Source organism: Egretta garzetta, unplaced genomic scaffold, assembly GCF_000687185.1.
Source record: "Egretta garzetta isolate BGI_Z169 unplaced genomic scaffold, ASM68718v1 scaffold43, whole genome shotgun sequence".
In the NCBI taxonomy this organism is placed as follows: domain Eukaryota; kingdom Metazoa; phylum Chordata; class Aves; order Pelecaniformes; family Ardeidae; genus Egretta; species Egretta garzetta.
The window spans coordinates 1,524,615-1,548,626 of record NW_009259047.1 but is presented as its reverse complement, the minus strand read 5'-3'; the positions used below and the strand labels follow the sequence as shown (position 1 = coordinate 1,548,626).

Genomic DNA, 24,012 nt, shown 5'->3' with positions numbered 1-24,012 from the left:
ACCTGAAAAAATGTCAGAAAATCTCATATCCGGCAAGACCTCCTCGAAAGGTCCAAAAACCTCGGCAAAGAAACAGAAAGGTGAAAACAAAGCTAAGGGATCCTCAAAAGGAAAACGAACACAGCTTGGTATGTAGGGTACAGCAGCAATGACACAAGCAGTAATCTAGTCTCACGTGACAGCTACCTTAATTATTTTGGGCCCATGCATTTAAGTAAACATGAGATAAATTGTGCTATTTTATATAAATGAGAGATCTACAATTCTGATTATGGTTTTGTAACCAATATAGGGAACATACAAAGCTACATTGCGATATTTACACTCTTTGTTGGTAGTTTAGATTATTAAAATTTGTGGTGTCATAATAACAGTACTGAATGGGAAATTCAAAGGCTTAATAATATATATAAACTGGGGAGATTCACGAAAGCGAACAGCCCAGGGAGAGAGCGTCAGGCAGACAGGTGCCCCAGAAGCAGGAGTTCTGGTGCTCAGGGTCACACTGTAAAGGTACAATAATAGAGCTTGAAAATATAGCAAAGTCTCACCGTTTAATTTTGCAGTGCATTTTATTGTGGTTTTTTTCTGAGATGTGCTGAGATACTATCTCAGTTGTGTCATTTATAAAGTGTACAGTTAATGAAGTGTAAGGCTAATGAGCCTTTGCTATATACAAATATTTTTTCCAGTGATTCATGGACATTCTCAGAAAAGGTGGGAATGTACTCTTGCTTGCATTTTATTTGTTTTATTTCGTGGATTTTTTTTTTCCTGCCGTGACAGCCACCTTCCTGAAATTGCTTTTACCTTTTAATCACCTTTCCCTCCCAGCTGATTAATAGCTGTGGTGCTGCAGAGCACATGCTGCACACCAGCGCTAATCTCTCCTGTCCTACCTCGCTGTGAGGTTTGCAGACCCTCATCTCAGCACCCTGCCACCCAGAGCACCCTGCCAGAGGGGACTAAGGTCTGCGCCTACCTGCACCCCTGCCAGCTCTGCTCCTGCCTGGTGTTAGCCAGCCTTGCCCATTTATCTCCTCTTCATTATGGCACGATTTGCATGGTAACTGCCCCAAGCAGCTGCTACCGGGTAGCAGTCAGTGCAGTTTTCAGCCAGGGCAGCTGCAGTGTGCACCACAAGATGACAGATTTCTTAGGGTTTCTCTCATGCAGACCACCTGCACAAAATAAAAATAAGTTTTAAATGTCCAGAGTTTCAAAATATGCTCACATCTCCTTAAGATACAGACCTAGTTTAACAGACTTGACTAATTTCTTTGTGTTAATTTTAAACTGAATAGAAATTATTTTTTGTTTCCTCTTCACGGTTTAGTTTTAAATATTGTCCTAACAAGGACAGGACTGTATATTTATAGTTACTTTGTTAATAAGAAAAATTACTGATAACATCATGTCATTATATTTCAGCTAAAAAAGATGAAGTTGATCTTTCTATGGCTAGTATAGGTAAGTGCTATGATGACTGGGCTTTAAAGTAATAGTTTTGAAATACTTTTAAAGCATTTTGAAACTTCAGTGTTGCTAATACCAGGGAATGAAAAGGAAAGATTTTTTTCATGAATGAGAAAAATTAGAAACTATGAAGAAACGCAGCTATTAGTGGTACTGTAATCACTCCTGTATCTGAGTAGCAGGCAGTGCAGCAAGGAATGCTGAAACAGGTATGGGTTTGCAGAAGATGTTTTTATCTTGGGTTGAGAGGAGCTGGGATCAGGGGAAATAAAAAGCATCACAACAAAATTATAGAGTGCAAAATGTTTGCATTTAGTAATAGTTAAGCAGTTGAAAGAAAAACTTGAAATATTTTTATAATTTTTTAAACTTTGATCTTTGTCAAATCATTATTAAATCTGGTGAGAAGATTATTTTAGCATATCACTTGTGGTTTTTAATCATAGATATCAATAGATGTTGATTAACATCTTTTGCTTTGTAGGGGAAAAAAATTCTGCCATTTAAAAGTTGCAAGATATACCGAGCATTTCTTTTGGCTTATGTGCAAGAAAAGTGTAGCTTTAAGTGTGGCCATAGTTAAGAGCTAAAATATGGAATTATTTGAATTGAAATATATTCTTTTTTCTTAAACACCAAATAATTTTTTTTTTCTCCACATTTTTGTTTGGATTTTTCTTCTGACCTGATTTGTGCAATTCTTCCTCAGATATAACTTAAATTGGTGTCAATGTAAAATTTATCTATGGTTTACAGGAACAGCCCAAAGGGTCACCTTAATTGGCTTTTAACAGTACAGCTTTTATTGCTAAAAACTAAAACAAACTGGCAAACCACGAATATACAAACTAGGTATTTTTTAAAGAAATCATAAGTGACTTGTCTTGCTGTATAATCCTATGAGCACACGGGTGGAAATGAAAATTGCACTCTGATAGCATCACCGAAATGGCTAAGCTGCAATTAATGAAAACGGACAATAAGTGATCCCTCAGATGATGAAAGCGTTACTTTACAAAAATGAATTTTTGGTGTTCCTGGAGATACTTAGTTTTGTCAGTAAGAGAGAATTTTACTTCCACCTAGTGGCAAATAAAGTTAGAGCCATAGTAGCTAAACTATTGCTAGAAATCCATCGCTAAAAGCAGGAAAATAATGCTACTGTATGCAGACGCTTTCTGAGAAGGATTTAAACTGTATGCATGGTATCTCGTTAGCGTAAGACCTACGAGTGTTCTTTACCTCTCTTGGAGCTTCTTGGTCCTTTGCAAAGTTCTCATATTGCTAAACTGTTACAAATTATATCAGTACAATTTACTATTAGAAAAACAATGCGAAGCCTCTGAGTAGATGCTACATACTTTTTACTGGAAAAGTGCATTCAATAAAAATGTTCATAATAATAAGAATTCCAGTATCAGCTCCTTATGGTATACTATAGAATGTGTTATAATATAGCATTCTGTAATACAGAATTTTAGTCCTTCAGACATATTTTAATTCTGATTGTTACCTTGTTTTTAACTTGGACTTACAGCAATAGAGCATTGAAAAAAATACACTTAGACTGTCCTACTCTTGTAATTGATGTCTACTGTACTTTTGCTTAACTTTAATGCCTGCTTGTGTTGTTTTGTTTGACACTGAAACCTACGTCTCTTTGAAAGGATTTTCTTAGCATTTGTGGACAAGGCTGTATGCACGATTCAGCATTTTAAAAAATAACATCATACAAGCTTCTTGAATAAACAACAATTATTCCTGGTTAAAATATTTGATATATCAAAAAAAAAAATCTAATTGTTCAGGTTTACTTTCATGTATTTGAGCCATGGGAATAATCTTCCGAAAAAAAAAAAAAAAATCACATCAGAATCAGCAAATTACATTTATAAATTTTTGGTAGGTTCTAGCCCTCCTAATTGCATTAGCCACATAACCAACTCTGAGGACTGCGGTATGTACAAATCTCTTGTTCCTTTGCTGTCCTCTGAGCCAGCTGTGTATGGCAGAGGATGGAAATTGCATTCTGTTTTGCTGCGCAGCTCTAGGTTTCTGTCCTCTTTCTATCCTATGACATTTAATTTGCAAAAGGAGGTCTAGTTTTTTTGCTCCAATGTATCAAAATGTAGAGTATATCTGTAGTGTTGCAGTTTGTACTAGGGTTTGAGTCTGGTTCCTAATGACATCCTAATGAGGCCTCATGGCCTTGGCCAGGGTGACCTGGGAGTCCTGCAGATCAAATTCTGCAGTTCCTCAAAAGGATTAGATATTTCAAATCACCCTGGAGTAAACACTTTTTTCTCAGTCTGGTCTCATAGCCAAATTGATAAGCAAAAGAATCTAGGTCTTGGCTTCATTACCTACAGCACAGGGCAAAGGCAAGCACAGGGACTCTGAAAGATAAACGAGACCTGACTTGGTCTGGTGTTACCAACAGTGAGCTTGAACCCGACGACATTCAGAGGTCTTTCCCAATCAACATCCCTATGATTCTGTATTTTTTCGAAGCATCCCCACAGAAATCCTGGAAATCTCTGAGATACCAAAAAGGAAAGTCATGCATTATTTACTACAACTTGTGAAGAAAGCGAACTAATGGACTGTGCATGCTACAAATGGATGGTGTGTGCTACAAAATGACTAGTGAACACTAAGTAAATCATACCTGGTATAGAGCAGGGTGTACCAGAAACATCATGCACGTCATTAATTTTAGCGGATGACTATAGCAGAGCGGATGCAGTGGAGGAGCAGCACTGAAAGATTTTAAAGGATAAATGTCAGATTCATCAAATATTATGTATTATGTGATAGGCTTATGCAGAGATTTAGCTTCCCGAATGATAGAGATTAAGGAGGATTTATCGGTTTGTCAGTCCTTGTTGGCTTAGGTTAGAGATGGCTTCTCAAAACGTGCTGAGCCAGCTGGTCAAAATCATCATTTGAGATGTATCAACTTCAACTGAAGGCATACACAAAGAGAAGAATACCATAGGTGCTGGGAATTAAGATCAAATATTAAATAACTCAAACTAAGAAAGGAGAATGAAACAAAGATGATAGAAAGGATCAGCTCTTATCACAAAAGCCAGCTCATTTCAGTACATAAAAATCACATGTATACATGTGCCTAAATCTTTTACACTTTCCAGTTTATCAAAAAGATGAACTTTCAAAATGGACATCGGCTAGCCTTGCCGGATAAAAGCACAGTGGCCTTCATGAAGAACGCTCTTACTGTGGCAGCTGAGACACGGAGCACGAGTCTGCTAGCATGGCAGTATCACAATGGCAGAAAAGAGTCTCTTTGGCATCAGTTTTCAACTAGCTGGGCCTATAGCGACCTTAATCACTTATAGCTGTCATGTAAGCTGGAAGGCAGAACATGTAATATGGGAAGGAGCAGCGTTGCCTACACACAGCCGACACACACTTCACAGGAAGCACTGTATATTATCTTCAGATTGAGTGTTTGCAAAGCACAGTTGACGGGTCACCTAACTGCACCCAGCCTCGCTAAAACCAATGAAGATAACAGTGCCAGAGCTAGGATAAGAAATGGCTTGTTCTGAATTAATGTGAATGAACCTAACCAAGGTCATGTGTGTAGAAAACAACCACTATATATTCTCCAGCAAAGCTGAAAATAAATATCTAGCTTGAATCTTAGTGACCTTGCTTTAGTCTCACTTCCTTAGTGACAAATAGACTCAACCGTGCACTGAACTCGATGAGAGGAAGAAGAAAGCCCCAAATCAGAAAAGCATCCTTATTTGGGAGGGCACTGAAGCCTCATCTAGATTAAACATTGGCTTAACATCGCACTGCTCTACAGGGAAGGACTAGAGTATATTTATTCAAGGGATCTCTCTTAAATCAGAGCCATGCAGTTGTGTCCCTTAATGTGTCCCTTAATAAAAAAAAATAAAAAACAGTCCATTAATGACTTCACTAAAGCTCTTAATCACCTGTTGATCAAGAGGGAAAAAAAACCCTCATACTAGGAATAACATATTCATTAAGTAGGAAATGTTAGGTAGAGTCTTTTCCAAGATTAACAAAATATAGTATAATTTGTATTCCATGCATTCCAAAATACCAGAAACTAAGCTGAGAGATTCAAAGGCATTCTGCTAAGAAACAGTAAAGACCCAGAGTTATGAAAGTACATGTTTATGTTTAAACAACACACTGTATTTGTTTATCAAGCAATTTTGCTTTCTTTCACAGGCCACCCAGAAATCTTTCCTTTAGTTTTCACTACAAAGACCCAAGAAATTTTTAATTGCCGAGTTGATGAAGATGTCACAGAAGAAAATTGTTTCAAACTTATTAAAAAAGAGGACATCATTCAGGACCTGAAAACAAGAGCTACAGTTTCCGATTTCCACCCTGTCAAAAAAGTTGTCCTAGTATGTAGCTTATTTCTTTCTCACTTTAAGATTTTATGCTTTCAGAATATATCTTCTTTTAATGATAAGCTCTATCCTTGTTTGACTCCGTGTAAATACACTAATACTGTAATATCCAATAGGTCCTGGACCACTGTCAACTCAAAGTTTCTCGTGGCTCACCATGCACTTTTTTTTTTAACTAACTTTAGATTGAAAATATGCTAAAAGTAACATAAATATTATTAGTTTTGATTCTGTGAACTGGCAGAGCTTCACATAATTTGGCTTCCCCTAATTCATGGCCTATTTATTGAGAATCATTAAACCAGTTTCTTTTCTGTTTAATTCTCTGTATGAAAAGATAAGTTTTGTCCCAGACTTATTTTTATTACAAAATAAAATCCATCTGTTCTTTTCAATTATCACATGAAATTCTCTGTTAAAACCACAAGATTAACCAAAGATATTGAATTTACACTAGTGGTAGCTTTGCCAGTCACAGGTTCATGTCTGTTTTGTGTGTTATTTGCTTTCAGTTTTCCACTAATTGTTTTAATTAAAATAGGAATATCCAGGGGAAGAACTTTTGGTAGTTTTTGATGCAAAGTTCCAGTACGGACAGAACTTTTACTTTGTTGCTTCTGAAGAAGCCAAGGAAAACCTTCTGAAGGTAAGAAAATCCAAGTATACCACAGCATTGTTCTATCTCTGAGTATTTCAGAATCTTGCCTCAAACATGTATTCGTAAGCACCTGATGTGCTTGGAATGTCAGAATGTTTCCCTAAAGGTTAATCTGATCATGGAAAAATACATGTTATCACTGTAAAAATATCTTCTGTACTGAAAAAGACTAAATTAAACTTCTGTATTTTACTTGAGAGCGCCAGTATAGCCCCCATTGCTGCATTTTTATTATAAGCATTAATTTCCTCTGCCAAGACCCAGGTTTCTAAGACATAAAAATAAAAGATTATAATATATTGGGCATCTTCAAAGAAATATTATACTTATTTTCACAATAGTTATGTATATTTTCTTCAAATCGTACTTTAAAATGGTCTTCAGTTCTAAATAGCTCTGGATACATAAATTTCCACTTGTGCATTGCATCATAGGAGAAGATTTGTGGGTAGATTATATATTTTTTCAATGTGAGTTTGCCTTGAAGTAACAAGATATCTTAGTTTGAAGTAACATCATCATCATCATCTTTTTGTTTGAAGTAACAATTAATAGAAAAGCAAATTGCAATTCCAGGCAGGAGGGCCTAATGTAGAAAATCTATAAATTCTTTTTATATGACAGTGATTTGCTTTCAAGACAAGTCTCTCTCTTTGGTAGTTAAATAGTAAATATGTAACATTTATTGGAAAATTCTAAAGCACAAATGAATTAAAGGGACCTAACTCAGTCGTACCCAGGGGCACAGTATAGCCAGACTTACTGCACTGAGACAAAAGTAAAGAATGTGTGAATAAAGAATGAAAACTGGGGTTCTAGTTCATGCTTACCCTTCAGTAACAATTTTTTGAAAAAGTACTGTTTCTCACTGTTTGATGTCACAGCCTCCAGAAACTGCAGAAGAAAAAGAAGAAAAAGAAGATGAAGATGAAGAGGAAGCTCTGGAAGTCCATCCTTATAAGCCTCCTGTCCACAAACCCTGGGTTTCTCTTGGCAGCGAAAAGGAAGTTGAAGAAGAATCTGTTAAAGACAAGGTTATAAAGGTCAGAATCAATGGACGTTCATCAATCAAATAAATATCAAAATCTGAAATTTATTTTAAGTTCCTTAAAAAAAAATCAAGTCAGGAAACTGAAAGCTGCAATCGCAGCTTTGCTTGGGGTCTTTCACAAAAAAAAAAAAAAAAAAAAGAGAGAAACAGCTCCACTTTTAACAAAAACTGGAAGTGCTGCAGAAACTTTTGGGGTTTTTTTACAACTCTGGTCTCTTTAAATCCTGCAAATAAGGCATGTGAGACTGCATTGGTCATACCTACTTTTTAAGTTTTAAGTTCAAAAGTTCTGATCATCTTTGGTCATTAGCATCGCTGCCACTTTTTGCCCAATTTACTCTCTGGCTAAGATTATAAATTGAGTCATTGTAATTATATTCTAAGAACCTAGTTCCGTTTCAGTGGAGCCCAGTGACCTCTGTTTCATTACATGGATGGCATTTAAGTAGCATGCAACATTTCTAAGGGCTCTTCTACTTCTACTACTCTCTACTGCAAGGGAAGCTGAAATACCTCACCCAAAGGCAAGAATTGCACTAAGAGGGACAGGCTGAAAAGTTAGGTCTTGGAAGTCCAATGCAGTGTTACATAAGACCTCTTGCAAATCAGTCCTTTAATTAAAGGTGCAGCTTTGATAATGCACGAATTAGAAAACGTAGTCCTCTTACCCTACTAGCAGTAATCCAAAATGTTATGTTGCTTTAGAAATACAAACCTGTCTTCTGTTAGCTATGTGGGTTATTTATATGAGCACTTCAGAATTTGAAAATGCAGAAATATAAGTAAACTCAGCACAGAAATCATCAATAGAACTAACTGTATAATTATATCAGCGCTGCCATTTTACAGAATGAACTTTCCAAAAACTTTCTCCTTTGCTAACTACAGAAATATTGCTTTTCCAGATTAAGTATATGATTTCTCGAGTACGCAGGAAGTTTGGTGCACCAATTACATTTACTGATAAAAATGCTTCACATGTTAAAGACAGTTACGTTGAATGCACATCCTATGAAGACAAAACTTACAGTATTAAAATGCTTGAAAAAGATGTGGGCATACAAATGGTTCCAAAAGTAAGAGAAGCTAGTACTCAGACAAAATGGTAAGTGTGAGAAAATATTTATCAGCTTATTTATTAAGCTACGTGCTGTTTCTGATCTCACCTAAAGTTATGTAAATTAACACAACTCTTCTAGAGTTACTCAGTTAAAACTGATTAAGAGAAGAGATTGGATGTTCTGGCTGCATCTTTCTTCTTTCACTCTTTTCCAAAGTTTCTAGAAAAACAGAATACACTTAACTTTTAATTTTACGCATTACATGGCTTTCTGTCTTTGAAATTGTTTCTATGCTTACTCACGTTCAAATCTATTCCAATTGGTTAGGACCTATCCAAAAAATGCAGCCACACAGTATTTTCCTAGACAGTTGTCAAATGAAGAGAAAGAAGAGAGTCTGGCATCTGAGAAGCTCAAAGAATTTCTTACATCAGTACATTTAAGGTAAAATTACTACAGCAATACACATTAAAGGCTACCTGAAATAATATAGAATACAGGCAAGAACTCTTGTCTGAGTGGACCATTAGTCTGGTCATACTGATACATTTTTTGTTTCTGTGTACTTTTTTCTTTCGTTTTTTTCTCCTATTATTTTAATATTAAATATTAATATTTTTTCTATGAAAATCAACATGACATCTATGCCATATAAATACGCATGTTGGTTTAAATAGATATTACAACTCTTAAAGTTGATAGTGATAGATTTTTTTCAAACAAGCTGCAAAGCTGATCTTTCAAACAGTGCTCACTCAAGCAGACGCTTATGCAGAAGAGCAAAGGTGCTGTCCTACAGCCCTTCATTGCAGGACAAGTCCCACTTACTGACGCTTTTTGCACAAGAATTGGACAAATGCACTGTACTTGATCCACACAGAACTAGAGTTAAATTCTTGGTAAAATTAGTTATTTATATTTAAATGGAAGAGAGTTTCCGTACAGTGATGCATCACTGAAGAATTAATACTTGTTTGTTTTTTTTTATTACTGCAGTCATAATTCAGTGTAAAACAAAAGCTGCCTCTTTACAGAAATATTTGTGATTCTACTACTGAGTAGTCACATCTGGATTATTGAAAGTGTTAACTGTTCTCTTCACAAAACAGAATGGAAATTGCATTGCAGCAAAATGAAATTATGAATGCTTTTTTTGATGACTGGAAGGCCCTAGCAGAAGATGAAAGCAGTTCTGGTGGCAAGCCAGATGTTTATCTTAAAGCATACCAGTCATTTACAGATCTGCGCTATCTCAAGGACAGAACTATTAGCTGCGTTTGCTGGCATCCAACCATTTATGGTAATGCGGTTAAAATAATGATTTGAGATTTGAATGACACGTATTATACGACAGCTGTAAAATATGCATCTTTCATAAAATTATCAGCTTTTAAACTTAAAAACAAATCAAAACTGATTTAGTATGTCTGTCGGAATTGCTGACTTGAGACGAAGTGAAAAATGAGACAGACAAATTCTTTGTAGAGTTCAGACAGGCCATGCGAAGTCCCTCACAGTAATGTGTAAATTGAGATGATAGGGAAGGGAAATTTCTGCCTTATGAGGCTCATTTAAGTGGGGCTGCAACTGTGCCAGGTCCTTCTGGTGGCTCTGCATACCACTGTTGTTCTCCCCATGGCTGGTGCTTGAGAGGAATGTTAAGAGCCACAACGGGACGTGTCTCTGCCAAGTGCCAGGGAGCATCACAAGGCGTACTAAATGTCTCCTCCTGCTCCCAGCCGTCGATTATTGCTCTACGATGCCAGGCCTAAAGGGACAATTAAGTTCTATATAAACGTCCTAGCTGCACAGCACACTAATAGCCAACACTGCAGCCTGCATAGGAAATTAATTCAGCTACAAAACATTTGATTTCATGATGGGTGGCCAGGACTATAGGCCTGCCACATCATTTCAGGTGCAGTATTACACCATTAAGGAGCAGTAACAAAAAAGTTGAATTTTATCCTGATACTTAGGTTCTATGACTCATTGTTAAGTAATTTGAAGCAAAAAAAATAATTTCCTCAAAGTTGATTTGCAAAACAAAAAATACATAGTTGTTGGTTGGGGTTTTTGTATTATTTTTTTTGCACTGTATTCAGAAGGTATGAATGTAAGTCACTTAGAATAATCAACAACACATTGAAACTTGGAATTGTCTCTTCTGAGAAAATTTGTTTTCTCAATCAGGGATTATAGCAGTGTCAGCAAGACAGCGGCTTTCTTACGAAGAAGAAGTCAACCTTTCTGATAAATCATTGCTGCAGCAGTCAGTTATACTTCTTTGGAGTTTTTTTGACCCTATCCACCCTCAGGTATTTAATCAGGACTTTTAAATATGCTAAGTATTTAAATAACAAGAGAACAATCAATCAGTGTGACTGTATTTCTCAACTATTTTGTTTTTCTTCTTTCTAGATAATGTTGGAGTGTCCTGAAGATGTTTCCTGCTTTCAGTTCAGTCCAACTGATCCAAATATCATTGCTGGTGGCTGCATCAATGGACAGGTGTTAATTCTCTGTTTAAGAATAAACTTCCATAGCTGAGCCATTACTGTACAATGCTTCTTTGTAGTACTGATAAATAGGTCAAGCTGTAAAGACTCTTTTTTTGTTGAGACAAGTGTAGCCTTTCAGCTGGTTACATCAGACTGAAATACTTTAAAGTATTGCCTCTTCAAGTGTAGCCTTTCAGCTGGTTACATCAGACTGAAGAGGCAATACTTTAAAGACTTAGTAAGTTCTAGTGCAGAGAGTGAATTTCTTATTTACCCCCAAGCCCCCATGAACTGCATTTGAAAAAAAAGTGTATTACTATAAAGGATGAAATAATTCATAATATACTCATTTCTCATTGTAGGTTGTACTGTGGGATATTTCTCAACATGAAGAAAAGCTGCAAAATGCAAAAACCGATGCTGATGGAATCAAGGTAAGGGCTGTTAATATGGTGAATGCTTCCATTCTAAATATGCTGCAGTACATCTACATATCTGTGGGGAAAAATGGGTAAGGTATTCTGACTCAAAACAGAGGAGTAGATAATCTTTGCAATGAGAGACTGGAAAGGATAAGAAACTTGGTGAGTTCATGAAATAAATCCATTCTCACGATATAATTTCTACCTGATTAGTGCAGCTTAATAGCTTTGCTGCATTTTGTGCAGACTTAGGCTTCAATAGGAGTGTTCTTTAATGGGCACTAACGCAGACTCAGCTCTTACCTTGTGAAGCTTGTCAAATACATATAGCATTTGTTGCTGAACGTAATACTGAAAATGATTCTGGAAGTTTGTGGACAGAAAAAAGGTAGCTTGGAAGCTGTGAAGCAGATTTCAGTGGAAGAAGACTGTAAAGGGGATAAGCAGAAGAGAGACCTATGAGCAGAGGAGGAACTAATAACATAAGTGGATGTGCGTGTGCCTGTGGAGGCATGGTGGAATTCTTTTTAGAGCTTCATATTCAAAAGGCCTGTTTTGAGGCTTTCCACTGTTTTTTTTTTTTTTCCAAAGGGAAGGTATTAGACCTCTAGAAAGTTCTAGAAATGGATTAGAAATACATGAAGAAGCATTAACAGTATGTAGAGTAACCTTTTTTCTTTGACAGGTCTACTATTGTATTTTGGAAATACACTAAGATATCTCTTTTTAAAACATTTCTAGCCATCACTTACGGAAGTCGAGCAGAGTAGCACAGAGCCACCTCTAGTAAGATACTGTGCAGTCTCTTCCCTACAGCATAGTCATAAAAAACCAGTAACAGATATACACTGGCTGCCAGATTATTTTGAGGTGAGTTTAAAAATGCACTTTTCTTCTTTTTATTGTTTTCCTAATCTACTGCCTCAGAAATCATATTGTAACTCAAGATAAAGTATTAAAGATTGAATTATTTGTAATAGCCTTCTTTATTTTTTAGAAAATGTAGTGAGAAATAATCTTGTGCCACTTGTCCTGTTCACTGTGCTTTACAACTGCTGTGTTCTCAGTCTGATATGAATCTGCTCATACTGTAGCTTTACTAAAATTACAATTCAAAATTATAATAAGCCTTCCATATCTAAAATATGCTGAATTTCTACTATGAGCAATCTAGCCTGCCACCAAGAATTCAGAGAAATAATTTCAATTACCTAAATATCTAGGCACCCAAGAATGGTGTTATTTTAGTTACCTTAATTCTTCTAGGTGCTGCCTGTGTACGCAAAACTTACTTACATTTTCTGTGATGGTTTTAAAGCTGCATAGTACTTAGGATCTATGTAGTTAAAGGCTCCAACATTATTACGAGAGTATTGGATGCTCATTTACTATCAAAGTACTGCAAACGGTTGCCCAAATTCAATGCAAATTTAATGAATGCAAATGTAGTTAAATGCAACATAACGTCAGCAGAAAAGCAGGTCAAGAGAAAGAAAACTGAGATCTTTAAAAGGTTTACGCAAATTAATATATCAATAGTTTTTGAAAACAAATTTTTAAGACTTCATAGATACTGCAGTCTTTAGCAACATTACCAGAAAAGTGAGGAAAAGGGTGCACATATATCCTAAAAAGAAAGTTGACACAACTGTTCATTATTAAATTATGCTACATTAGTACCCATGGATCCTAATTGGTACCAGATGTAAAACATTGAATAGCAGAATGCTGTTGTGGTTTTTGTTGTTTGGGTAGGAGTGTTTTTTTGCCAAGGTTTAGGCTCAGAAAGCTGTTTTCATGTTCATCTGGGATAACAGATACAGGAAACCCAAGCTTGATAAATAACACTGACAAAGGAATGACTTTGACAATATTTAGCAACGTGTACTGGGACATACTTTTTGTTACATAAACATGGAATGCGTGTCAGCCTTTGCACAGCATTGCAGTTTTTGTGGCACAGTTCCTAAAATCAGCAGTTTATTATTATATACCAATGAAAAAGTATTCAAAGTTATATCCAGAACCTAATTCAGCTTTGCATGGTTGTGAGACTACCATTTTGACTCCAGGTAGGCAACTCACAAATGAAAACAAGAGTAAGATTTGACCTAAAAAAAGTGTAGCTGAAACTTTGCTGCATAGTTGATAAACTGACTGGATGGCTGGGCCCAAAGTGGGGAGTTAAATCCAGTTGGAGGCCAGTCACGAGTGGTGTTCCTCAGGGCTCAGTGTTGGGGCCAGTTCTGTTTAACATCTTTATCACTGACCTAGATAAGGGGATTGAGTGCACCCTCAGCAAGTTTGCAGATGACACCAAACTGGGTGGAAGTGTTGATCTGCTGAAGGGTAGGAAGGCTCTACAGAGGGATCTGGACAGGCTGGATCGATGGGCCAAGGCCAATTGTGTGAGGTTTAACAAGGCCAAGTGCTGGGTCCTGCACTGGGGTCACAACAACCCCATGCAACTCTACAGGCCTGGGGATGAGTGGCTGGAAAGCTGCAGGGCAGAAAAGGACCTGGGGGTGTTGGCCAACAGGAGGCTGAATATGAGCCAGCAGTGTGCCCAGGTGGCCAAGGCGGCCAACAGGACCCTGGTTTGTATCAGGAGTGGTGTGGCCAGCAGGGGCAGGGCAGTGACCGGGCCCCTGGGCTCGCGCCGGGGGCGGCCCTTATCGATCCCTACAACTGCCTGACAGGAGAGGGGAGCTGGGTGGGGAGGGTGTCAGCCTCTGCTCCCAAGCAACAAGTGACAAGACAAGAGGAAATGGCCTCAATTTGCACCAGGGGAGGTTTAGATTGGATATTAGGAAAAATTTCTTCCCTGAAAGGGTGGTCAAGCATCGGAACAGGCTGCCCAGGGAAGCTGTCGAGTCCCCACCCCTGGAGGTATTTAAAAGATGGGTAGATGAGATGCTTAGGGACGTGGTTTAGTAGTGGACAGGTACAGTTGGACTCGATCTTAAAGGTCTTTTCCAACCAAATGATTCTATGATTCTACAGTAAGTACCGTTTTAGCCAATGTTTTGCATATACTGGAAATTGTATTTGATCAGGGCATAACCTATAGTCACTTGTTCTCCCCCAACACCTTTTCTTTATTTTTCGGAAAAAAATAAAATAAATTTGGTATAAAACAATGACTACTTGGTAAATTATAAGTACTACAAAACCTGCAGAACCTCAGATATACAAACTAAACTATTAATAATTAACATCTGAAGGCACCACTACTATCCCACAGTGTGGTCTAGCTGAGTGATAATTTAAGAGAGATGACCCATGGTGTAAACTTGGCAAAGAGATCACTCCCACTACACTTAACTGCTTGAGATAAATTTCTCACTGATTTGCTGTTTGGTTAAGCTAGATTAAAAAAAGTTACAAACATGGCAACCTAAAGAGGGCCTGACTTGCAGTGGTGCCAGCAAGTATTTATCCTGCTGACTTAATTTAGAATTATAGGTGCTTAGCAGGCAAAGCTGGTATCAGGTCACTTGAAGTACATTTGTAGAATAGCTTGACTTTGTAACTACACATTATTAAGTCCTGATTTTCAAACCTTACCCAAGCAGAAAGAGTGACTTAATTTCTAGAAGCCCATTTTATGTGTCGAAATACTTAGCAGAGTATAATTTTTGTCTCTCGTTATCTTCTCCCCCTGTAATAATTACTACTGTTATTTTCAGGACAACCGAATGGGTGCTACTTCTGAAAACAGAGCTGAAACTTGTGTGCAGCTTGTAACCTGCTCCCCTGATTGGTATATACAATACATACTCTACAAGATGTCTTCCAGTTTCCTTTGGAAAGCTTTACGGAATGTACCCATGATTTAACTAGCACCCTTCTGGATTCCTACCAGCCTACCCTGAATAGCTGAAATTCTGTATGCAGAAGACAAGCACATCAAGTTCTTGGCCAGTTAAGCCCTTTACAGTAATGGCATTAAGTATTCATTAACTGAAAAACCTCACATGTATACGTTTATAATCTGTGTATACCTTAAGACTGTAGATCACACATACATTGGCCTGGAGAGCCACAGCCCCACACTTACACTGATTATGTGACTCGCACAAAAAGCTGTTAAAGATTTTGAGGCCACAGAAATACTGTAAACTATATTTAAGCTTGGAGACTTAGCTGGCAAAAGTATTCTGTATGAATCTCCTCTTTTGTGGACTGAATAGTCATGATGATTATGACCAAATGTTATCCTATATGAAAGCCTGGCAAGGGGGCAGAATGTAAAAAGTGGAAATAAATGTTTAGCTTTCACAACGGCAAAAGGCTTAAGGCTTCGAGGCTGCAGGGATGGGTTCAATCATGTCATTGCTAGTTAAATCAAAAGGAGGATCAGAGAGAGCAAAATTTGGTAATGATACAAAGTTATTTTCCCTAATCAAATACAGAGAAGACTTTGAAGAATTAAGTTAGAAGTATAATTGTAAATACAGGTGTTAATAAGTTTGCAGTGTAATGCAAGTAATGCACATGGAAGAAATAATTTAAACTACTCGCACACCAGGGCTCCAAATTAAAAGTACTCACCTAAAGTAAGAGCAGGGAAGTCACTGTAATGTCATCCTTGAAGAGCAGAGGTCCCTGAGCAACTCCTGTTAGAAAAGGGAAGGTGATGTCAGGAATGAGAAAAATTATCACTGTCTGTATCAAATCTGTGAATGAATGTCCAGAGTAGAGCAACAGGAACCATCCGAGGGCTGAAAACTCCAGTGAGATGACAGATTCAAGTGAGTGGCCCCACTTGCCTTGAATGTCAGCAAATAAATTGGTACGCACAAGAATTGGCAATGAGGTTCCATTTGGATTACTAAATTACCTGCTAGAGTTCTGTCCAGTTCTCTCAGCCTCCAGGAATTTCACCCAGGTAGTGCCAGTAACTTCACCCAGTAACTTTCCATAAGCAAACTGTATGAATGCTATCTAGCTGCTTTGGTATAGTTAGCAACTGATGAAATGGTGAATAAAAGAATATATGCCATAATTTACAAAAGCAGCAATTGAATATCTATCATTTGTCTGCTTTTCAGAGTCTCTATTGCTATGTAAAGTTTGAAGATGAAAGGCTAAAAAAAAAAAAAGCCTCTTTAAAATGTGTGGAAAACTGCATCTGACTTTGAAACAAAACCAGGGAATAACAAGATACAATCATTTTGCAGCTCAGTATTTTTTTGGGATATTCCAGCCACTAAACATCCTGAACAACCTTCATCTGAGAAAGTGAAAGAGAAGGATATTTTCTATATGCCCCTTGATGTTCCAGATACTTTTAAGCGTCTAGATCTCTGCTGGAAACCTCTCATAAAGGTACTGTACACAAATATAGAACAGAAGGATCAAGCCAAACTGCAGCTATGTATTCTGTACTGTATTCTTTTGCTTCCCAACCCTTTTAATTTTTCCAAGCAAATTGTGACTTCGTTGTGAATTTCCTTCTGATTATGAAATGAAAGACATTCCTCTGAAACTTCAGTAAAATGCATTTTGAAAAGCTAACTCACAAGAACAGCACGACTGCTTCTTAAAAACTGCAAAAGTAGTTGTGTTAATAGTGTAAGCTCCTGTCGGCCTTTTCAGTTGCTGTGCTGTGGCTCCCAAACTGTGAATTGGGGTCATGGTCAACAGAGCCATAATTACTGGCAACCCGACAGTCAGTCTGATGAAAATGGTCATAGCAGTTTATGAAAAAAGTGAGGCTGAAAATAATCTGTTAGGTGTAAAAAAAAATTAAATTAAAAAAAAATAATTTCGGACCTGCTGATTTGTGCTGCTCAGAATAGCTGCAGCCAGCACGGTTTTTGAACAAGCTTGAACACTGGAGCTGGGTTTTCTTGCTCGAAACATGGCAAAATCCTTAGGGAAAAGATAACACAAGAGAAACCACAGGTTTGCATTTTCTCTGTGCTTGCACGTGAGGCAGCAAATACTGTTTGTGGAGTATTACAAGCACACCGCAAACTGAAAAGACCTGTTCCATTACAGCAGAAAGTTGTTCAGTCTTGTACCTCAAAGATCTGACAAAAAGAGTTAGCAAATGCTTTTTTTCTGAACAGATAAACCTGTGTGAAAGTGATCCCAACACAGAGTATGCTCCCGTCAGAATTAGTTTAAGGGAACTGCATTATCATTACAAAACTTCAGGTAATATTTTTATTACACCTTATTAGGGAAAATGTTCTTAAGTTTATGTTTCAGTATACACATAATGAAAGCTGAGCAAAAAAATTTTGTATAGCTGAATGCACCTGGGGAAAAAGGTTTCATAAATATACTGGTATTCCAAGTGCGATATACATGTATTGACTGCAAAGATATGTGCATGTATTGAATACAAAAAGAGCAGTTCTGTATCTGCAGTAACAGCCACGTTTCACTTAATAGCCCATGCAAGTCCCCCACCCAGTCTCTTTATCCCTGAAACAGTATGTCCTTTTCAGCCCTTATAGAGTACTATTTTTAGAAAAATAATCCTAGATCAACAGTATATATTGTAGGTATTTCAGTAGCGCTTTGGATAGAGGCATCACTCTTCACTACAGAACATCAGGTTAGCACTTCACATTCCGAGGCAGATCAGTTCTTATGATGGTAAGATGTGGTAGGGGCGCCCTGCTGGTCCCTCTAAGGTCGGCAAGCTGACACGCAGGTAGCCCAAGAGTTGGACTCCTTGGGTAACTGCAAACCATGCCAGAAACTGATGAAGAACAGAACGGTGCTACCCTAAGTAGTCGTCTGGGTACGGGAAGCACTGACTTCAGAGTAGCTGCAGCAACAGGGAGATGCCACCAGGAAACAGTTAAGCTGCAAAACTGCTGCTTTACTCGGCAGTCTTTCTGCTCTTGAGATCTCTCCTCTTAAAATTCCCCTTAGTCGTGAACTACCTTTATAAGACAAAGGATTTGCTTGGTCTGATAAATTCCAGTGTATAATAAATAGATGTATCCATACTGTTTCCCAGAGAAGGTGCAATCTCTGAACACACTAGAAGTACCTGCCAAAGAGAGCCCGTATACAGAGATGAGAACTCCTTCAAGCAAAAATCTGAAAGGGCCAGAGAATATCTCCACCGGCTTTTTTGTTGGAAATGAAGTAAGTGAAAATAAGATTACTGATGAAATTGTTAATCCAAGATATCCAAAAGACCAAACAATTAAATATAGTTTTCTCACAAATGTATGGGCTTGCATGTTTTCTTCAGGTTTTAACTAAAAAGATCATTCTGGACATGCCACATTTTATTCCCATTTTAATGCACTTAGCTACATGCTTAAAATAATAATAAACCCCAATATTTGGTAGACTATGAACCCTTACTCAAAGGGCAGAATTAGAAGACATTTCCAAAATATGTTGAACTTAACTACCTGCCATCAGGTACCAAAGAGTATTTCCTTATTCCAGAACCCATAAGATCAGTAATATTTTGTTTAGCGTTTCCCCAAATGTCAGGTGAATATGTTTAATCTACAATTTCCCCCATAACTTAGTTCTACTTTAGGAAGTCCCAACTATTCATAACACCTCTACCTACCCTACGTATCTAAAATTCCAAAAACTTCCCCAGTTTTGAGTTCATGTGGAAATGAAAATTTGGCTTCTAGCTACCTTTTTGCTTCCAGTCACCTAATTCTGCAGGAAGGGCTGCCTACATGCATCATGGTAAGTAAAGCTGGTTTGGCAATACATAACTGAAAAATGGTGATCCAAAACTTTAGTGTTTTTTCAGTCACTGGCTGCAAACTTTAATTTTCATTTACTCAGAACATATTTGATATTAAATGCATTTACTTGTTTTTTCTGACATCACAGGATGGAGAAATTGTTTATTCCAACTGGAAAATGGAAATTGATAGTGACTCGGCAAAACCAGTTAGTAAGTTCAAGTTTCTCAATACCTGTTTAAACCTTAATATATCGCTGACTTTAAAATATTCGCACCTATGCTCTGTCTTTTTAAGGTTCTTGCTCACCTGCTCTAATAGTCTGTCTCACTGACAACACCAGGATTTAGCAGTACACCCTCAAAAATGCAAAGAGTTCAGCTGTGATGACAGAATACCAAAAAACCTCTCCAGTGTCACAGGTGCATTGCTATGTAGCTATTGGCACAAATCATGCAAGTAACTAGATTTGAGGCAATTCCAATTCCTGTACCTTGTGAGAAAAAAAATGAGGGTAGTATCTTCGACGCCTGTGCTGGATCCTGCGCTCGTTTCCCCCCGCCTAAATCCCGTTGTGAAGATGATCACTGTAGCACTGCTTACAAGCAACTGCCTTTTTCATTCCGTTAGGTCAGAAGCACACTCAGAAATACACCATCCACACCGAAACTATCAACACTCTCCAGAAATCTCTGTTTTTTAAAGACATCATTCTAAGTGTCGGAGGCCGGAATTTTGCCATTTGGAAAGAAGGGGTTACGGTAAGTTACTTTAACACAGCCGTAACATAATTCATAGATATACAAGGCAGAACTCTCAATACAGCCTCACAATCTGTATTTTCAGAAATGTTTGCAAGTCACAAAGCTTTACAGTTTAGAAATAAATTGGGTACAAGAAGAGCTTATCCTTTTTCTTCACATTAGAAAATGTATTTTAGAAATAGTTTTGTAAACTTGCCTTTTACAGAAAAAATGAAGTGGCCTTCTTCAATTCCAACCTTGTAAAAACTGTAGCTTCTCAACAAATTATTTCTGCTGCTAGGGAAATGGAAGAATAAAGGCAATGTGTGCTCAACAGGTCCAAAGAACTCACATTTAGGATGCAAGCAACGTGGGGTTTTTTTACAGTTCCTTCCATGTGGGGATCCAGGTTAGCTGCACCTGGCAGAATCTCAAGACCACAGATTTTAGCAGCAGATAGGAAGATTACCTTAACAGACTGGAAGTGAGATACCAGGTTTTTGACTTCCCCACAATTCTCCTCTCTATCTGCAGAAGGTGATGCCAATTTTGCCACTGATACAATTTTTATAATAGAATCATTTAAATTGTGAATGTTCTTAACTGGTAGGAGATTTGAAGTAGTGAATGAATAGTACTGTTTGATTGTTAGGTCTATCTTTTATTTGTTTTCAAAAAAAATTAAGAATGGACCGATCCTTCAGTCAAGCTGCTCTGCAGGAAGATACACTGCAGGACAATGGTCCTTAACGAGACCAGGAGTTTTCTTCATTGGCAGAGATGATGGAAATATAGATATTTGGGACTTACTGAAGAAAACTCATGAGCCATCTCATTTCCAGAACATCTCCAAATCAATGATCACTTTCATCAGCCCCTGGATTGCCTCACGTATGTTGATGGTGATTGCACTTTGTTGCACTATATACTTGTTTGCAAAATGGCCCAGGACTCCAAGGCACACTGATCTTGTTACAGACCATCTTGCAGAATAGATAAGTACATACTTCCACTAATTTAACACTGCACTATATACACAAAAATGCGTACATCAGTTCTAACTGTACTACCACGGCAATTTAAAAAAAGTTTGAAAAAGTATAAACTTTAAAGGGAATTTCATTTGTTAAGAAAATAAGAGCTTAAGACATTTTCTTTGTTAAGAAAACAAGGGCTGCCTTTTTGCTGCAGTGAACAATAAACCAAAAAGACCACAACAAAAATGAACCCTCTGTGGCTCATGTTTGGGTGGGAGGTATGTGTTACTGTTGGAATTTAGATTGTTTATATGGGTTTTGTCAAATATCTTTCAGCGAAGCAGCATTTCTTGGCTGTTTCTGATAATCTTGGAGTACTGCATGTTTTGGAAATCTGTCAGACACTAAGTGACCCTGCAAGGAATGAGGTTGGTAAGAATTTTTATTTCTTTCTGTGACATTTTATCCTGAAAACTCCAACACAAGAACAGGCCTGCCTGGAAAAACTTGCCTTCAAATGGATGGCAATTAATTTGAGATCCCTATGGCCATATTCTCCAAAGATCACCTGTAGCAAAGCTACAGGAAGCACCTAAAGGAAACCTGGGTGACAGTTGGCAGAATTCCACTGCTCCAACCTAGCTGCATGAAAACACAGTCAAAAGTTCAACATTTTTTGCCACATGCATAAAATGACACCTGGTTTCATGCATTGAAATTATGCTATATAGTGTATAGTCATGTAAATATACTGAGTTTCTCTTTCTTCACACCTTCTTGTCCGCATTTGCATCATTTATTTGTTTTTTCCCTGTAAATTTGGTACTTCAATTTACACATCTTAGTATCTGGTTCCGGCTTAGTTCCAGCAAACTGTTACTAACATTACCACTCATTCATTCTCTTTTGAAATAAGGACTGTCTGTACCAAAGGCCCATGGGAATGATGGAAAGAGTTTTGATTTCTCTTTATTTTCACATAATTTTCAGTTCTTTTCCCCCACCTCCCAGCCAAAGATCAGGCTAGTGTTTTCATCTCATCCAGTCTAGCAGCCTTGCCTGCTGCCTAGTCTGTTATTTTTACATCACAAAACCTTCTCCCCGTCCTATCCCAGTTTTAAGTTTATGTATGAAAGGCTACAGTTTATAAAACATCCTATAAAGGTTTGCTATGTGCAGAGCTACACTATGTAGCAATAAAACACCAGGTCAGCAGCCTCATTTTAGTAAAACTAACTTTGCCAAAGCAAGGTAGGAGCTACCTAAGCGCTGTAACATGAGAAAACACATTGCTCCTGCCCAAATTACATGCGTTTTGGAACTACACTATTTAGGGCACAGAATTATTAACCCAGGAGCAGTCACTAACATTTAGATTACATTCACTCTTAGCAAGTATTCACGGAAGAATATTAGGTTGTTGAAGAGACTAAGGAAAACTAAAACACAGAATCCCAGATAAATGCACAGTGTAATACTGAAGTATGGTATTTCATGGTTTCTTCCTGCCTGAAGTTGGCTCAGTGAGGATATGGACTGATTTATTGAAGCCACTAACCTAAAACTGGTTTAGTTTTCAGTGCAGGTTCCTGAAGGATGATCTACTACTCAGAGTCGGTGTAACAAAAGTTATTTAACTCCATGTATATTTGTATCCAAAATCCATTGGTTTCAATCCACATGTTCATACTGTTTTGCTACAAATTATTTGGATAAATGGAGTTATCTATATTCCCAATATAGATCAACTAACAATACCATTCAGATCATCATCAGTAATTCTGTGTCTTGGGGCATATAATGACCATTGTTCGTCATTGCGTTAACAGCACGCCACCGTACTTGATTATTTTGAAAGAGAAGTCAAATATCTGAAGTCCTGTGAACAACAGTTTCAAGAGTATCAAGAAATTCAAGCCAAAACAGAATTGAAATGGAGCTGGAGGCACAGAGGGAGAAAACAGTACGTTATACTTAGAATTAAGAAAACTTTGTTTCTTTGGGTCTTTAAAATGCACCTGTTTTGCTAGGCAGGATTTCCCATAGTCTTTTCAAAAATCAGGATGGACATAATCAGAATAGCTTAGCAGCTCCTCATTTCATATTTACAGTCTTAGGAGTAGAATAGGTGGTCCTAGGACCATCCATTCAAGTGAAATTCCTACAAGAGCTTTAGAGGCTATGGACATTTAACAACTATGAATTTGCTTTTCTTTTTACATCAGTTGCTCTTTCAAAAAGTTACATTTTGGCAACTTCCCTATAGACGTTGGTCCTTCAAGCAAGGAGAGACTCCCACCTTCCATTCTTTATTCACATACAGATTTTACTAATCAACCAAGGAAATGACAATTCAATCAATGTAGCCCTAGGTGATGCCTATTTTCATTAATTTGTGATAGCGCTGACACATCCACTGGGAAGCAATGGGGTCGCATACAGGTTTCAGAGCTTAACAATGTGTTATTGCCTGGTATGTGTTTTCCCTTCAGAGTATGACTACTCTACAGAAAACAAAAGAAGAGATGGAGGAGCAAGCAAATGCAGACTATGCTGTGTTTCTGGACCTGGAGAAGCAGATACTAATGGATTTAGGACTAGTAAAGGGACAAGAAATAATTTCCTCATCAGATGCTTACAGCCCATTATCACCTTTAGAACCAGCAAGCTTTTTATTTCGGAACCTCTTTATTTCAGCAGAACATGTTTAGCTTCAGAAATTAAGCATCTTGCAGTTAGAGATTATTTCATTAACTTTATCTATTTGTTTACTCACACTTCCCTCACCATCTTTCATTAATACAGTTATAATGAATATTCTGTTTAAATAACAAAGTCTGTGTCTGTCTGTCTATAAGCTGTAAAAATCTTAAGCACAACTCAGCCAGTCAAACCAACGTGCCAGTGTTCACCCCTCCAATCTACATCCACCTGCTCCCACCAGTAACTCCAATAGTTACGTTCACATAGGCCATCCAAATTCTGCTACTCACCTCCAGCAAGTGTCTCCTCCCTTA

The 24,012-nt window shown here is 37.6% G+C and overlaps 1 protein-coding gene across 1 annotated transcript; it reads left to right on the top strand.

Moving 5' to 3' along the window:
* Positions 1-23,679, top strand: DNAI3 (dynein axonemal intermediate chain 3). The gene is made up of 22 exons (XM_035890658.1): positions 1-128; positions 1,432-1,470; positions 5,710-5,891; positions 6,439-6,543; positions 7,440-7,598; positions 8,512-8,711; positions 8,995-9,111; positions 9,777-9,967; positions 10,861-10,985; positions 11,089-11,178; positions 11,531-11,602; positions 12,332-12,460; positions 15,280-15,353; positions 16,774-16,921; positions 17,668-17,755; positions 18,573-18,703; positions 19,424-19,487; positions 19,906-20,036; positions 20,705-20,909; positions 21,332-21,423; positions 22,825-22,958; positions 23,488-23,679. The coding sequence occupies exons 1-22, from the start codon at positions 11-13 to the stop codon at positions 23,492-23,494; spliced, it is 2,601 nt and encodes an 866-aa protein (XP_035746551.1). The 5' UTR covers positions 1-10; the 3' UTR covers positions 23,495-23,679.
* The last annotated feature ends 333 nt before the right edge of the window (positions 23,680-24,012 follow it).

Bases quoted from the DNA above. Each gene is read 5' to 3' on its own strand.
- DNAI3 (XM_035890658.1), top strand. From the start codon at position 11: ATGTCAGAAAATCTCATATCCGGCAAGACCTCCTCGAAAGGTCCAAAA. The intron at 7,599-8,511 runs GTCAGAATCAAT...TTGCTTTTCCAG, and splicing joins TTAAAGACAAGGTTATAAAG to ATTAAGTATATGATTTCTCG. The intron at 11,179-11,530 runs GTGTTAATTCTC...TTCTCATTGTAG, and splicing joins GTGGCTGCATCAATGGACAG to GTTGTACTGTGGGATATTTC.